Here is a 17,522-nt window from a genome sequence, read left to right as displayed (position 1 = left end):
GGGGTTAAAACAGATGGCAGCTGGAAGGTTGGGCTGTTTAATGCATGTAGAGCGCAGATGCTCCACGAACTGATCCCCCAAGTCTGCATTTGGTCTCCCCGATATAGAGACCACATGAGGAGCAACAGATGCAATATATGAGGTTAGATGACGTGCGGGTGAACCTCTGTCAGATATGGAAGGATTATTTTGGGGATGGAGGCGAGAGGGGAGGTGTGGGGTGCAGGTGTTGTGCCTCTTCGTTGCAGGGAAAGGTACCGGGTATGGTGGAGAAGTTGATGGCAAGTGTAGAGTTGACAAGGGAGTCACAGAGTGACCTGTCCCTGCAGAAAGCAGATAGAGGTGGGAAAGGAAATATCTTTTTGGTGCTGGGGTCTGATTATCGGTGGCAGAAATGTTGGAGCACGATGCATTGGATTCAGAGATTTATGGGGTGGCATGTGATGACTAAGGGGACTCTGTCCCTACAGTTGTTGGGGGGAGCAGAGGTGTGGGAAACGGAGGAGATGCGGTTGAGGGCAGCCTTAATTACTGAGAAGAGGAAACTATAGTCCCTGAAGGAGGAGGATGTCTGGAATATCCTGGAGTGGAATGCCTTATTCTAGGAACAGATGTGGCGGAGAAATTGCAAGTGTGGGATAGCATTTTTGCAGGAAGGTGAGTGACAGGGAGTGACTAGCTAGATGAAAAGAAAACAGGAGTAGATTGCAAATGAAGCTGCATCCAAACAACTAACATTTTTTTCATTTATTCATTCATGGAATATCGATAGCGAAATCAACATCAACTGCCCACCCCTAATTGCTCTTCAGATGGCAATGGTTAGGCACTCCAAGGGGCAACGCTGGGAGCTGATATTCATGTTCTGCATCATTGAACAGGAATAGAATTAGGACTACTAGTACTTGCTGATGACATCAAGAATAGTAGGGTTTGTAGACAAATAATTGCAGGTGACTTTGGTGCACAAAAATCTGGATACTTTGGAAAGTTGGTTTGAGAGATAGTAAAATAAAATTCAGGATGAACACTCTGAAGACATCAGACAAAATGTAGATGGAAAACAAAGCATAGCATGGAAAAATGAATAATTTTAGCCTACAAGATACACAACAATTAGAAGGCACTTTCTTTTGACGAAGTTAATACAGTGCAAATGTGGATCTTTCTGCGATATTAGTTACCTTTGCTAGTACTGACCATGTGAAGCCGAGAAAATTTTTATCAAGTTCCCAAAGACAATGCAAGAGATGTTAATATTCAGAAAACGAAGGTGACTAGGCAGACCAGATTTCATACAGTAAAAGTTTAATGTTTGGAATGTAGACCAATCAAGGCTGATAACTTTAAGCCATGATTTGGAGGTGCTAGTGTTGGACTGGGATGTACCATGTTAAAAAAAAACACAACACCAGGTTATAGTCCAACAGGTTTATTTGAAAGCACTAGCTTTCGAGCTGCTGCCTCTTCATCAGGAGTTTCGAAATAGTATTGCAGAGGCGAAGACAATAATCAAGGTTAATTAGCGAACTGTGTTTTCAAATTCTGGGTCTGCCAATGGCCAAAAATGGTCTTCTTGAGCATGTTCTTTTTTTCACTATCAAAATTAGCATTTTGCAAATAATTTAAAAAATCCAAAATGACAAAAGCAATTTGAAGCAAGCACTTATAAGGATACTTATAATGAATGACGAAAAATAGTGTATGCTGACCAGGAATAAAAGTGAAAAATAGAGAGACTTCAGGACTCAGTCTGGTGACTACCTGTAGTCACCCCAATCCTGGTCATGGTTAACACTGGTGCTGTTGGAAATATAGAGCTGCTGGCCAATCAGACTGATCAGCAGGAGAATTAAATGGCTGCAGGATGACCTTCATGTGGCCCCTGCCATCTGAAAAATTCTGTACTAACATTAAAAATCTTGTGCAATATAACTCTGCATGTTGATAATAAGTTGCCAGCCTAATGCAGACATGAAACTTACTGGCACATTCTCTTTGTGTTGTAATGCTGCCTTCTTTTTCCACAAGCGCTCACGCAGATCCCCAATACGTCTGTCCATTGATGCAACTTCAGAATTACGCTTGTTTAAGGACTCTCTTTGATGCTGAAGCTTTGCATTCTGCTCTTGATTTAGTTTATTTCTTGCCTGATTGTAACACAGAAATAATCAAATTTTGCTCTTGTACTTAAAAATAAATCCAACTGTTATGAATTCTAGTTCATTTTCAACTGTCTAAAAAAGCAAATAAGAATACTTTTGCTGTTGCTGTATTCAGCAAGAAGTCTGAGTTTTAAAATTACTGCTCTCCATTGAAACACTAAAACTTGAACACTGAAGCACAGCAATAAATTAGTTGATTTCCTGTGGCACTGTACACAGGATGACAAAACCAAGGCCAATCTGCAGATCATGAAGGGATGGGTTTCAAGAAGTAATTGGCCAGCAAGCAGAGGAGGTGAAAAGGGAAGGAGACAGTACATCTGCTTCAAACTTTAACCCAGCAACAGAAGAGGTGGAACAGACTTTCCACCACCCTGAGTCAACCTAGAACCGGGGGGGATTTTTCACCCATGACCCATCAAATTCAATTCTGTAGCAGGGGAAGGAAGATCCACCAATGAATGAATTGCTACTCACTGAGGCAAAAAAAATTAATGAATTATCAAATTGAGCTTTTCAAATAATTCATACAATTATCATCAGAAATGAAGGGTGACAGCAAGGTCACATGAAGCAGAAACTGACTTTGCAGAAACAGAAGGTATTGGGTGAAAAGATCAACTTGAAATGAGAAACTAAGAGTGACTGCGAAAGTCATTACACAGAAAGCCCTGCAGCCAACAAATAGCTTCAAAAACTTTAATGTCACTCATTTCAGCAAAGGTGGAATTCAGAGTCAGTATTGAAGACATATGAAATCAATTTTTTCAGACATGTTATGACAGACCTCTGGAGCTGGCAGGATCTGAAACTGATCCTTCTGGCTCAGAGATAGGGAGAATCAAGTGTTGTAGAGCTGTCACCTACAACCTAGTGATACAATAATGCATTCAAAATTCAAATCCAAATTGTTAACATCATCATGTAAAGGTTTTACAGATGTGGAATTTTAAGTTTATCATGTACTAATTACCTGCAACTCTTTGTAGAGTCTATCAAGCTCAGCGACAACAGATTGGTTGTCATGATAACCATCAATCTTTCCACTTTTCAACATGTCTAGTTGCCTGGTGAGCTCCTCCACCTTCGCAACAGCAACAACTAACTCTCTCTGCTTCTGTTGGAAGAGACTATTCATCTGTTCAATCTCCTCAACTGCAAGAACAAAATTTCAAGTATTTAACGCCAGAATTAGTTACCATTTTATCAATAAAATTAAAAATTGTACCAGGCATCCCCCTTCAAACATATATTAAGCAATGCTAATAATGCTTGCACATATATCGTATTTGAATCCTGGAAACCAATTGGCTCTCCATGAGCTTCACAGTCAACACAAAAGTAACTGAGGCCACGTTGATGAGGTCATAATGAAATATGATGTTAAACTGAATTCAACCAGAGTCATTTAGGATAGAGGAGCAGCAAGAATCAGATTGAAGGGAGGGCAATTTAGCCAACACAATGCATTTAGAGGGAGGTCAAGGGGATTTAAAGAGAGGTTTAAATACAGAATAAGCCAATTATAAGCTATGCAGTTCTCGTACAAATTTGTAATCTTGCCCTTTAAGTAGCGGAAACAAATGTAATGTTGACTTTAAAAACAATGTGGATAAATATTTGAAAAGGAAAATATCACCAGACTGTAGAGAAAGGAGGTTAAGGGACAAATTAGATAATTCTTGTAATTGGGGGCACAACATAACGAGGAGAAGTATCCACTTTCTATGATTTTTGAAGCTGAACTATTCTGAATGAACATACAAGAGAAAATGGTATAAATGGAGATTATTTATTATTATTTATTCATTAATGAAACATGAAAGAAATGACTGAATAATTAAAAAAAAATGAAGTTGCAAGACAAGTATTATTTGAATAAAGCCTTGCCAACTTCAAAATGCAGCAGCACAATTCTGGAAATAAGCAAGATACCCTACAGACATGGAAATACCATTTCAAATTTAATTGAAAATTCTTCATTCATCTCAAATGAAAGGACAGCTTGGAGATCTACTTCCAGGACAGCTGTGATAAAGAAAATAAGTGCACACAATAATCAACTTTCCTGTACTTTACCTATAGACTAGCATTTACTCAAAGGTGCCAAGAGGTCTGACGTCACTTTTAACCTAAATATTTCAACTGTTATTCAGAATCATGTTTCCCGAGCAACCTACAAGTTCCAGCTGTCAATGGCAATCAGAATTGAGCTAATTCTGACCAACTAATGTGAATACAATAAAATCGTCCAACATACCCTGCTACTTGCGTCAGCATACTACTTTGTGTGTCTCTTCTGCCCTTGTCTTATGCAAGTATTATTACATGGAACATTGCAGGAGAAGAAATGAACTGTGATGTCTTGGATTATATGAAGTTTAAAGGTAAATGATAAAGTGACGAAATACTTGATTAGGATTTCACAATGATGCATAACAGGGCAATGCTTCAGAAGAAAAATAAAGCAGTGCTGGGAAAGAGATGCAGACAGAAAAATTGGGCTGAAAGGAAAATACCCACATTGGGAATTAGTGGATTTAGCCCAAGAAGGAAGATAACATACAATTGATGGAATAGAACCTGCTGCATGCAGGGCTTAAAAACGTTTGGCCAATTTGAAGTGGAAGAAAATATTAAGCCATTCAGGATTTGACATCATGTGGGCAATTAGAAAGAATAGCAGAGTGTTGGATTTAGTTATGAAAATTCAGTTATCAGCTGCCATCAGCACATCTGATTCCTTACCTGAAGTATACATCACCAAGGATTTAACAGATTTGAGTAAAAGGTTGAACAAGGATGGTTGTAGAAATTGGTGCTGAAATGCACAAGTGTGCGAGGAAAAATCCAATTGAGGACTTTCAGCAATTGCAATAGGACTAACTGCACCAGCATGTCCCAGTGCTATTATTGACGTGATGGAATTGGACATCATGAAGTACTGGAGAAAGAAGGTGTACAGTACATGTAGTTGTGAAGCAACAATGTACTAAAGGACATTAAAGAGAAAATGAAAATAAAGTTGGTTAAGATGATAGAAAGGCAAAGTGACAATTTTTAATATATGAACGAACAGTTGATGCACATATTGAAGTGGACCGAATCCATTCTCGGCAATATGGATAGGCTGTCAACTGACAAGAAGAGCAGTTAGACATCATAAGCTAAGTTGAAGGGGAATTGTGAAAGTTCAAAGAGTGGCCTTCAAAGTGAAGATGGGGTTCAAATAGATGGTGAAAATATTGTGACATTAGATGCATGAACCAAAAGAACGTTATCACGTGATCAACTCAATTTGCCTTGGTGGTTGAGAAGCCAATGAGTTTCACACATTTGTATCAGAAGTGAAGAAAGTTTAGCAAAGTGGTTGTGTTATGTGAAGCAGTCTGTTGTTGTCCTTGATCTCCAGGACGGTCTGTGCATAACACTCTCTGTGCTGCGCAGTTGCTCCAAGGTTCTGTGCATGCCAATTGGCATGCCAGAGCATTAACCTCTGGTTTTACAAGTCGATACCACGCGTGGACCTCTGAGGTCTGCGCAGTGAAAAACCAAAATTGGAGGGAGCACTGCCTTTAGATTAGGGGAAGGTTCAAATGTCACTGCAACTATTAGCTGCAAGAATTCATTCATTCACAACAAATTGGAAAAACAAATAGGACAGCTATGCAGATTATGTATAAGCAATCCTGAGGCCTTGAAAATTTTTACTGGAATATGATGAGAACACTCATTTAGCAAGCTTGTTCTTAAATTTTCTATTTAAAGACCACTGGGCTTGTCTCGAATTATGGATTGCAAACAATCAAATCACTCATTTCAAACGAATCAAAAGTAACATTACAAAAAGGCATCCATGTTCCAGATTCGTTTCCAAGAACCTATTTAAATGCAAACTGTATTACCTCAAGAGTGAAAGGTAAAGGCTTCATTGTGGAATTAGTGACCAAGAAATAATACTTACTTTTAAATACTTATAGGTACCAGATATCAAGCAAAACAGAATATAATGTATTAAACACAAAGAACAGGCAAAAACTTTGAAGACAACACAAAGAACTGCAGATCACATAAAACTGATTGCTTTGAATGTTGAGTGATCGGCAGTTTGCTTACAGTATTTTCAATTTTTGTTTTAAAAATCTATAAAATTGTGCTTTTACAGTCCCCATTTTAGCTTGAATTGACTTTTGGTGGTCTCAAAACTAAGTGTAGCTCCCCTATCTAGACAGATGACTTGTATAGCTGAAAAATGTGTTGCTGGAAAAGCGTGGCACGTTAGGCAGCATCCAAGGAGCAGGAGAATTGACGTTTCGGGCATAAGCCTTTCTTCAGGAATGAGGAGGGTGTGCCAAGCAGGCTAAGATAAAAGGTAGGGAGGAGGGGCGTTGGGAATGCAATAGGTGGAAGAAGGTTAAGGTGAGGGTGATAGGCCGGAGAGGGGGTGGGGGCGGAGAGGTCGGGAAGAAGAGTGCAGGTCAAGAAGGTGGTGCCGAGTCCGAGGGTTGGGACTGAGATAAGGTGGGGGGAGGGGAAATGAGAAAGCTGGAGAAATTTGTATTCATCTCTTGTGGTTGGAGGGTTTCTAGGTGGAAGATGAGGCGCTCTTCCTCCAGGCGTCGTGTTGCCATGGTCTGGTGATGGAGGAGGCCAAGGACCTGCATGTCCTTGGCGGAGTGGGAGGGGGAGTTAAAGTGTTCAGCCACGGGGCGGTTGGGTTGGTTGGTGCAGGTGTCCCAGAGGTGTTCTCTGAAACGTTTCGCAAGGAGGCGGCCTGTCTCCCCAATACAGAGGAGGCCACATCGGGTGCAGCGGATGCAGTAAATGATGTGTGTGGAGGTGCAGGTGAATTTGTGACGGATATGGAAGGATCCTTTGGGGCCTTGGAGGGAAGTGAGGGGGTGAGGTGTGGGCGCAAGTTTTGCATTTCTTGTGGTTGCAGGGGAAGGTGCCGGGAGTGGAGGTTGGGTTGGTGGGGGGTGTGGACCTGACGAGGGAGTCGTGGAGGGAGTGGTCTTTCTGAAATGCTGATTGGGGAGGGGAGGGAAATATATCCTTGGTGGTGGGGTCTGTTTTGAGGTGGCGGAAATGACGAAGGATGATACGATGTATCTGGAGGTTGGTGGGGTGGTAGGTGAGGACCAGTGGGGTTCTGTCCTGGTGGCGATTGGAGGGGCGGGAAGTGGAGGAGATGCGGTGGAGAGCATCGTCAACCATGTCTGAGGGGAAATTACAGTCTTTGCAGAAGGAGGCCATCTGGGTTGTTCGGTATTGGAATTGGTCCTCCTGGGACTTGTATATCTCAACACAGCAAAATCCCAGAAATAAACTCATTGATCCCCAAACTAAAACTTAGCAGAGCACAAATAAAATGAATTAAGAATTTAAAAAAACACTGCTTACAAGAACTCTCAAGTTCAGTAATAGTGGTTTAACTAGACATCACATTTCGAAATATTGTTTTAGATTAATTCTTAAGTCAAGGCCAAAGATTCTGATAAAGATTCTAAGCCTCAGCAGATGAAAAACAAAGTTAGTTAGAGCAATTTTTATTAAGTTTAAGAAATATGGGAAAAAGATACAATTCCTGATGTGAAACTGAAGCCATTAAAATATGCTCATTTTAATTCCGCGTTTTCAAATGCAGGTCACAAGGAAATTGAAGGCTGCAATGATACAAGTTTTAAAACATTTGACAAGTGGAAAGTCTTCATAATTATAACTTACCCAGCTTTCCATTGCTAAGTCGGTTTTGTTCCACTTGCCCTTTAAGAGACCTTACGTTCTTCAATTTGGCTTCCTGGCACTCAGCAATCTCACGAAGCTTTTGTAGCTTCTCTTGCTCTGCTGCCTGTTGCTCCCGATGGTCCTGCTGTTTCAAGTATCTCAGGTGTTGTTCCTAAAAATCCAGTGTGGAAAATAAACAGATATTACACACAACCAGCAAAAATATTAGACTTGCACTTGGAGGCAAACTTAGGCAACAGAACACTTGATATAAGAACTTCAAACTGCTATATCAAACAGCCTCCTCCTTCCCTGACAGAAGATAATTTAAGATCAAAGAAAGATTCAAGAACTAAGAACACAAGAAATAGGAGGGATAGATTATATGGTGTCAAGTCTGTTCTGCCATTTAAGTTCATCAGAACAGATTTCAGGCTTCAATTCCACTTGCTTACCTGTTCTTCATATCCTTCAATTCTTTGAGACTGAAAAATGCATCAATCTCATCTTTCAAAGCACTCCATGATGGTATATCCACAACATTATGGAGTAGAAAGTTACTGACAACCAAACCCTTTGAGTGAAGACATTTCTCATCTCAGTTCACAATTCTCCTGGTCGAGAGACTGCTCCCACATGTTTTAGCTTTCTCAAGCAGCAGAAACAATCTCTCAGCATTTACCCCATCAAGCCCTTTCAGAATTATGTCAGTTTCAACGAGATTACTCTCATCTTTCTAAACTCCAAGTATACAGACGCAATTTCCTCAGCCTATTCTCTCAGGACTATGCCCTCTACACATGGATTATTTTAACAAACCTTGTATTACATATTATAGAAAACAATAAAATTTGGAAATAACTATTGCTGCTAATGACAGACACTAAATTCATTCATTAAGCATTTTTCTTTAACACATGATTTAAACATTTCAGGTGTTCATCCACGGATATCAGTAATAATAATTTCCAGGTTGCAATGCAGTTACCACACAATTGCAATGCAAGTCACTTGCAAAGTTAATCTGTAATCTGTCAATAAACCCAGATTCTTTCTGGTACCAAAAGATTATTATAAACACAGGAATGAAATTTGGGAAAAAATGCTCTCTTGGCAGAAAACAACACTGAAGGACTTGAATGATAAGGAACAATTTAATTCGAGACACTGACGTATTTTTCAACCTGTATTGTAAAGGTAGCATTAGCATAGCACCCTCTATCAGACAAATAGCGCAACTTCAACCAACTCAAAAGATGTTAGAATTTAAAATGTAACCAACCAGTACTTTAAGATCATCAAAGTTTGTAGATGACAAATTTTGAAAGTATTGTGACCAGTGTGGAGGATCACATAGATTTCAATCGAGAACAGAGAGGCTGATAGAATGCGGAAACACATGGAAATGAAATTTAATGCAAAAATTGTGTAAAATGATAGATGCTGCTAGGAAGAATGACAAAGACAATTCTAAAGAGGTTTCTAAAGAGTATTATATAAATTTTAATAACAAGGCTAACAAAGTAGTTAGGGAGACATAAGGAACCTGGCTTTTATAAATAGAGGCACAGTGTATAAAAGCAACTAAGTTGAAAATTAAATCCACTAAATATTGTAAATAAACTTTTACAAAACACCAGTTCAGCCTCAGTTCAACGCTCATAACAAATTCTGGACATCACACTTTAAGGAGGACATGAAGGCACTGGAAAGAATGTAAAAAATGTTTTGAGAATGATTCTAGGAATGATGGGACTTAACTACATGCATGAATTGGTGACACTGGGGCTACTCTCCTTACAGAAGGGAAAACTGAAAGAAAATTTGATAAAACTGTTCAAAATAAATGAGGGAAAACGACAGACCCAGATGGGCAGCAACTGTTCCTGTTGCTGGAAGGGTCGATAACCATAGCTATTAAGTTAATGTGATCAGCAAAGATCTACAGGTGATATGACCACAACTCTTACTTTAATGCAATGAGAGTTTAGAATCTGGAATGCATTGGTTGAGATTGCAGTGGTGCTATATTCAATTGTGACATCCAGAAGGGAAATGGATTAATTATCTGAAGAGAAAAAAAAAATTGCAGGTCTACAAAGAAAAGCCAGAGAATTAAGATTAATGGAGGAGAGGACGGGCATGAACACAACTGGTCAACTGGCCTCCTACCAAGCTATAATCATTTTACAATTGTATGGATTTCAGAACACTAAAACTGTATCATTTTAAGAAGTGTTCTAAAAAGAAAGTTGAAAAGCAAAAATTCAAACCCTCAATCACACAGCGGATTCACACTGATTGATTATTCAGCCACAATTCTAATCATGCAACAAATGACACAAACAATTTGGGAATTTTTAAACCATCCCAAGATTCCCTGACTGTTCTTTCTTCCTTTTATCTAACTTTTTTAAAAAGTGTGAATATTCAATAACATCTATTGCACCAAACGTCTCAAACAAATTTCTTCTTCACAACAGATTACATGCGACAGTTCTTATATGGGTAATTGCAACAGCTAAGACTATTGGCAGTATCTATCTACTGAATAATGTCAAAGGTGCTCGAAAATCTATTTGATTGGACCACTGTGATTCCTTCCTCAGAGAACCTTAGATGGCACTGTAATTTTGAATGATGAGGAATCACTGAAGGACAAATCTTTTATTATTAAAGAAAGATAGGAATGTGCAACTGTTTTATTTCTCAACAAATTATTATTTTTAATCCAATTCTCAATTATTCAATTTAATTATTAGGTAGAGAAATGGCAGAAATTGGTATTATTCTTAGGACAGAGAAGGTGAGGGGGACATTTAACTGAAGTATTTAAAATTAAGAAGTGTGTTGAAAGAATAAATAAAGAAGCTACTTTTGGTTTCCAATCCTCCCTCCAGTAAAAGAAAACACAGTTAAGGTGATTGTGGCCTATAGTGTAGTGCTGGAAAAGCACAGCAGGTCAGGCAGCATCCAATGAGCAGGTGAATCGATGTTTTGAGCGTAAGCCTTAATCAGGAAACCAACGTCGAATCTCTTGCTCCGCGGATGCTGTGCTTTTCCAGCACTACACTCTCGACTCTCATGTCCAGCATCTGCTGACCTCATTTTGTCCGAGTTAAGGTGACTGGCCAAGCAATGAAAAGGTTGAGGAAATGTTTAAAAATATAAACATTGTGTTATGTTCTGGAAGGATCTGGAAGCAGATGTGATAGAAACTTTCCAAAAAGGCATTTGACACACTCTTGATTGGGAACATTTGCCTGCTGATAACAATTTTGGATAGCAACACATCACTATCTGCACATAAAGAATGTGTTTTGCTGGATATTTTGACAAAAAGTATATTGTTTATTAAGAACTAAAAATTAATTCAGAATTCTACAGACTAGGAGGAGAACTTGGTGCCTGGGCCAGGTTTTTGAAATGGGAAAGCCACTGTAAGTCTGAGGATTAAAGAATAAAATTTGAGACAAATCAGCAGTGATAGTTTAAGTTTAACAACTGCCACCTCACGCTTGAACCTTAAACATAATAAAGCATCTGACGGACCTTGGAGTACTATGTACAGTTCTGTACATAGGAAGGATGTTATTAAATTAAAGGCGGTTTAAAAATATTTACCAGGATAAGATTGGGACATTTTTCCACTGGAATGAAGGAGGTTGATGTGCAACCTGATAGGAGGTTTATAAAGTCATGAGGGGCTCAGATAAAGTGAAGAGTAAAGATCTTTTTCCTGTGATGCAGGAGTTCAAAACTCGGGGGCATATGTTTAAGGTGAGAGGATAAGGATTTAAAAGGGACCTGAGTGGCAACATTTTCATAAAGGATGATTCATATGTGGAATGAACTGCCAGAGGAAGTGGTAAATGCAAGTACAGTTACAACCATTTAAAAGACATATGGACAGATAAGTGAATAGGAAATGTTTAAAAAGATATGGATCAAATGCAGGCAAATAGGGCTAGTGTAGTTTGGGAAACTTGGTTAGCATACATCAGTTGGTGTGAAGGGTCTGTTTCCATGCTGTATAACTCTATGGCTCTATGAACTTCACAGAAGTATTATAAAGGAAAACGAAAGACACCAAACCACATAAGGACGTATTAATCGGGATTTTACGAGGTGGTAGTGGAAAGTCCACCAGGCAGAAAGTCAGATGCAAGCCTGTTTCCTTAAGTCCTCAAAACCATAACTCAATTTTGTGTTGCTCATGCACTCAACTGCTTGCATTCAAGGCTTCAATCCCTTTAACACAGAATACTCCACCTCCATGAGTTGTCAATCAACTGGAGGGACAGCAGTGACAATGAAACAATGAACAATGTAAACAAGTGGGAGTTTTCAGCATGGTGGGAATAATCTTTCAGTGGGGGCAGACAAACTTGGGCCAGATGGTTCTCAACCAACAGGATCCCCACATCAACCTGTGTCTCCAGGCCAGTTTTCACAAGGCAGAATCTCACTTATGAGCCCCAAGTGGCCGAAGAGCCGGAGGGCTGCCAGGTACTTTTCACATCACTGCTAAAATACCAACAAAAACAAACGTCCCCCGGCTCACCGCTCGGCACAAGCCTATTTCAGGTGTGGGAGACATATATTAGCTGTTATTAGGTCACATTACTAAAATCTTGGTTTAAAAGACAGACCTTAATAAGAATTTAAAGCACGTAAATCAAGCTAGAGAGACAGGAAAGTACAGGGAAGAATTTCAGAGCTCAGGACTGCGGCAACTGAAGTCGCGGCCATCAAAAGAGGAAGAAGTAAAACAACAACACACAACAGGCCAGAATTAGATGAGCACAAATGGTTTGGAACAATGTGGGACTTAGGGTCTTTACAGAATTACAGAGAAATGAGGCTATGAATGATTTGAAAACAAGACTGAAAGTATTATAATTAAGATTGCATTTGACTGGGATCCAAAGTCAGTCAATAAGCACAGGAATCATAGGTGAATGGTGAACATCTAAGTGTGAAACACAGGCCGACGAGTTTGGATGCTCACACATTTGTGGAGGGTAAATTGGATTATCAGATCAGGGTATGTTGGAATTGCCAAGTCAAAAGGCAAAGAAGACATGGATAACAAGATGAGCTGAAACAGGGATGAAATTGGGCAATGCTACATCAGGTGGAAATTGGGTGCCTTGACCTTGGCAGAAATGATGAGGTCAGGAGACATATCAGGATCAAATATAACACAAGGGGCTCTTTTGGTTCAATGGCAATATCCTTTCTTTTGAACCAGAAAGCCTGGGTTCAAATCACAATTGCTCCAGAAATGTGTAATAACATCTCTGAACAGGTTGATTATGAAACATCAACTATGATACAAAATTATTAACAGATTGTGTTTAAACACAGAGTCATGGAGTCCACACACATGGAACAGAGTATGGAGCAGGGATCAAAGGAAATAGTTTCAGTTTTACCAATGTTTAAAGGGAAATTTTTGCTCATCCCATACTGCATGTTGGATAAGAAGTCTAGTAACTGAACAACAGCATAGAAAGCAAGAGATGAAACCGAGACTTAAATCTCAATGCCATCTATGTGCCTATGAAAATTACCATTAAGCTTTCCAAGTGATCTTGCCAAGGGACAGCGAGCAGATGAGAAATAGTAGGGAGTTGAGGATTGGTCCTTTATGCGCACTAGATGTAACAGTACTGAATCAAGAAGAGACGCCTTTGCAAATGATGATCTTTGGTAATTAGAGAGGTAGGAATGGAACTGGGTGACAGCTGTGCCACCCAGCAATGACAGCCAAGAGGCACCGAAGCAAGATGGTGCATCCAATTGTGTCAAAGGGTACAGACAGGTCAAAGAGTAGAAGAGAGGTTTACCCATGTCAAAGCCACATGGGATCGTAACAGCTTTGGAACTGTTGTGGTACTGTGGGGGATGGCATGCTGAAATCTGTGAAGAATTCAGATATGGTGTTCTGGAAAAGATGGGGATAGATTTAAGAACATAAGTAGGGGTAGACTGTCGGACCTGTTGAGCCTGTTCCACCATTTAATATGGCTGACTTTCGATTTCCACTCCACTTTCCTGCTTGCTTCTCAATAAGGATGCAACAACATATGTTAGGTATTTTATAGAGTAGAGAAAGAAAAAGCGAGATACACAGAACGATAAATAGAAGGTCAAGACAGAACAACCAATATGTAACAACATGTTTATTAAATGATACCAGAAAAAGAGCTCCTAAGAAACAGTGATTTAGCATTCAGTGTGACTAAGAGGAATTTGGGTTGGGAATAACTGTGCTCAGCTTAAAGAAGGGCAATTACAAAGAAATTAGGACAGAACAAGCAGGTGTGAACAGGGACAGGAATAAAGACAGTTGAGGAACAATGACAGATGTTTAACAAAATAGTTCATAGCTCACAGCAAACCATACATTGCAGCGAGGAAGGAGAATTTTAGCAAAGGGAGAAACTAACCGGAGTTTATCAGTTAAGTAAAGGATAGGATTTTATTAAAATAAAAACATACAATGTGGTAAATGTTAGTGGTAAACCAGAGAATTTTGCAAGTTTTAGAAACCCACAGAAGACAACCAAAAAAAGAAAATAAATTTTGACAGTCAACTTGCAAGTAAATGGAGAAAGATTGCAGAACAAAACTACAGAATAGAGGGATTCTTGAGACACCTTGCCAATGAATCACAAAATATTAGCACCCAAGTTTGGCAGGTAATAGGGAAGGAAAATGGAACGTTGGCCTCTATTTCAGAAGGAATGGAGTATCTAAGCAAGAAGGTTTTGCTGCAACAGTCAAACCACAACTAGAATATTGAACAGTTTTGCTCCACTAATTTAATGGAAGATATATTGTGATTAGAAATAGTTCAGATAAGGTTCACAATGCTGATTCCAGGTGTGGATTGTTTTATGAGGAGTGGTCAAGTAGTTTGGGGCTCCACATTTTGAATATAGTAGATTGAAAGGCTACCTTATTGTAATATAAAGGATTCTGAGGGAACTTGATATGGTGTGTGTCTTGGACCAGAGGCATAATCTCAGAATAAGGTTGCTGCATACTTAACACAGAGATTCGGGTAATTTCTTCTCTCAGAGGGTAGTAGAGTATGTGGAATTACTTTACAGCAGAGGGCTGTTAAGACTTGGCCGTTAAGTATATTTAAGTTTGAGACAGACATATTTTTGACCAGTAAGAGAACCAAGGCAAATTGAGTTGAGGATTCTCAGATTAACTATGATCTTATTGAATGGCAGAGCAGACTTGATGATCTGAAATGGCTTACTCCTATGTCTTACAGTCAAATGATAGAAGAAGCTGCAGGAACAACAGCAGTGAAAAAAATAAACATTTTTACTCTTGAAGCAAAGATATTGAAATCACCTATGACACAGGTCAAGGAAAAAGTGGATGCCTACGGAATAAGGGAAATAGATTCAGGGCAGAATGAGAATCACAATATTTTAGATGAGGCCAGGTATGAATAGGAAAATGAATAGTCAAGGTGCCAAAAAGTATACATCCAAAGGCAACAGAACTGAAATCCAACCAATACAGACAAGAGAAGAAAATTTGAATGCTGTCGTCATAGTAATGTATCAAGTCAAAACTCGGTACGTTTCCACATGGAAGTGAGGCAAAGGAATATAAGAAATGTACTGTATATACAGAGTAACAGTTGATCTCGTAGAAGTTGATCCCTTATTTTTGGCCAAACAATCTAGAATTTTCCATATATCTCGTGTACAAGTCAACCCTAGTTCTCCACAGTTAACAGATCAACGTTTATGAGTCAGTGCGCCGGCCATCAAGTTCTGCTCCAGCTTTCCAGTATGCCAGTGTTCTGCTCTGCTCCCAGTCTTCCAGTTCGCTGGCTGTCGTGTTCTACTCTCGGACTTCAGAATTACCACAATTCGTAGGTTTTTTACTTTATTCGTTTAGAGATCAATTGGTTTCTGCTAAATGATACGGTATGAATTGTGACAGGCAAGAATTTCAGCCTCTCAAAAATAGTATCCATGTAATAGTCAACCCCATAAATCTAACTTTATAAAGTAATCAAAAAAATTCAACTATTACTCGTCTATATACGGTAGTTGTTTTGGACAGTTCTCACCTTGCTTTAAAATAATGATTATGTACGTGTACCTTTGTTGCCAAAAGTTGCTGCTGGGAATCAATCTGCTGTTGCTGCCGAGTTGCCATCTCCTGTAGTTCCGCAAGCGTCATGTCCATACGTGGCCCACTGACCTGCAAAGCATGAAGGAAGTTGTGCCTTAAATCAGAATTCTAACTTTGTTCAGCGTAGATTTTAACAAGGCTAACAACAGCAATCTCAACTCATTAACTTTATCCACTTAGTTATTAACTTTCATTTTCTTATCAATAATTCCTGTTTGTAGTCCAGCATGGAAACAGACCTTATGTCCAACCAGTCCATGCTGACCATAATCCCTGCACTTGGCCAAAAGACATCCATATGTTTCTTATTCATATTCTTATACAGGTCTTTTAAACATTTTAACTGTACCCTCACCCACAACTTGCTCTGGAAATTCATTCTATAAATGAACTACTCTGTGTTAACAAAAATGCACATCAAGTCTTTTTTAAATCTTTCTCCTCCCAACTTAAAATCTGACCCCTCGTCTTGAGACCTCCCACCCTAGGGAAAAAGACCTCGCATTGACCCTTCTTTATATACCTCACGATTTTATAAACCTCTCTAAAGTCATCCCTCAACTCTTACGCTTCAGTGAAAAAAAGTCCCAGCCTCTTCTTGTAACTGAAACTCTCCATTCCTTGCAACTTCCTGGTAAATCTTTTCTCAACCCGCTCCAGCTTAATAATATCCTTCCTGTAAAATGGATAGAGTACTCCAGAAAAGGCCTCGCCAACATCCTGTACAAACTCAACATGATGTCCTAACTTCTATACTCAAAAGGTGTGAGCAATGAAGGTAAGTGTGCTAAATGCCTTAACTACTCTGTCTACACAAAACTCAAATAATGATGTACCTGAAACCTTAGGTCTCTCTGTTCTACAACATCCAAGGCCCTACTTTGCTTTCTACATTTCTTACTTTTATAACAGGAAAGCATCATGCACCACTTCATCTTTTTGCAGCTTTTTAGGAGATGAAGAAATCCATTAACAAGCATGCTCACAGATAGTGGATTTGTTGCAGAATCTGCTGTATTTCATTAGTTGTATAAATGCACTTATTCATATTCATTTATGAGCAAAGGATTAATACCTTATCTTTTTTGAGAGTTTTAACTCTGCAATTTTTAAATATAAACTTCAAACTGATTTGACTGTCTTTCTTCTTTACTTAGGAAACAGAAATCTTTGTTTTCAAACATTGCTCTCCACAAAACTTTGAGGGGTGCAATGACCTCCCCTTCAAGTATTTTTGTTCTCTTTTCTTCAATTGATTCATTATCTCTGTAAGTAAACATTTTATGAAATTACTTTATAACCATGAAACTGGAGTCACCTGGCAAAGCCATATATGCTCATTCATGGGCCATTCACCACTGATCTATCAGCTTATTTTCAATGCAAAGTCGATGGCTTCTGCATCATTTCAAAACTCCAATGGCTTGAATTTTTCAAAAGTTTAGATGGTGAGTT

General features: G+C 39.1%; 1 protein-coding gene across 2 annotated transcripts in view; it reads right to left on the bottom strand.

Annotated features, from left to right (window-relative positions):
• Positions 1-17,522, bottom strand: part of LOC122552713 (apoptosis-stimulating of p53 protein 2-like) — a 117,491-nt gene that overhangs the window by 54,601 nt on the left and 45,368 nt on the right. For both annotated transcript variants that reach the window (XM_043695612.2, XM_087991255.1), the window contains exons 5-8: positions 16,035-16,136; positions 7,893-8,064; positions 3,139-3,320; positions 1,986-2,150 (exon numbers count right to left, since the gene is read on the bottom strand). In XM_043695612.2, the coding sequence (XP_043551547.2) occupies positions 1,986-2,150; positions 3,139-3,320; positions 7,893-8,064; positions 16,035-16,136 (621 nt within the window). The remainder of the gene's footprint in view (positions 1-1,985; positions 2,151-3,138; positions 3,321-7,892; positions 8,065-16,034; positions 16,137-17,522) is intronic.

This window comes from Chiloscyllium plagiosum, unplaced genomic scaffold, assembly GCF_037043375.1.
Source record: "Chiloscyllium plagiosum isolate Xiang-an unplaced genomic scaffold, Cpla_swu_hap1 HiC_scaffold_10, whole genome shotgun sequence".
NCBI lineage: Eukaryota > Metazoa > Chordata > Chondrichthyes > Orectolobiformes > Hemiscylliidae > Chiloscyllium > Chiloscyllium plagiosum.
Note: the sequence above shows the minus strand (reverse complement) of the source record. Positions and strands in the feature narration are given on the sequence as shown.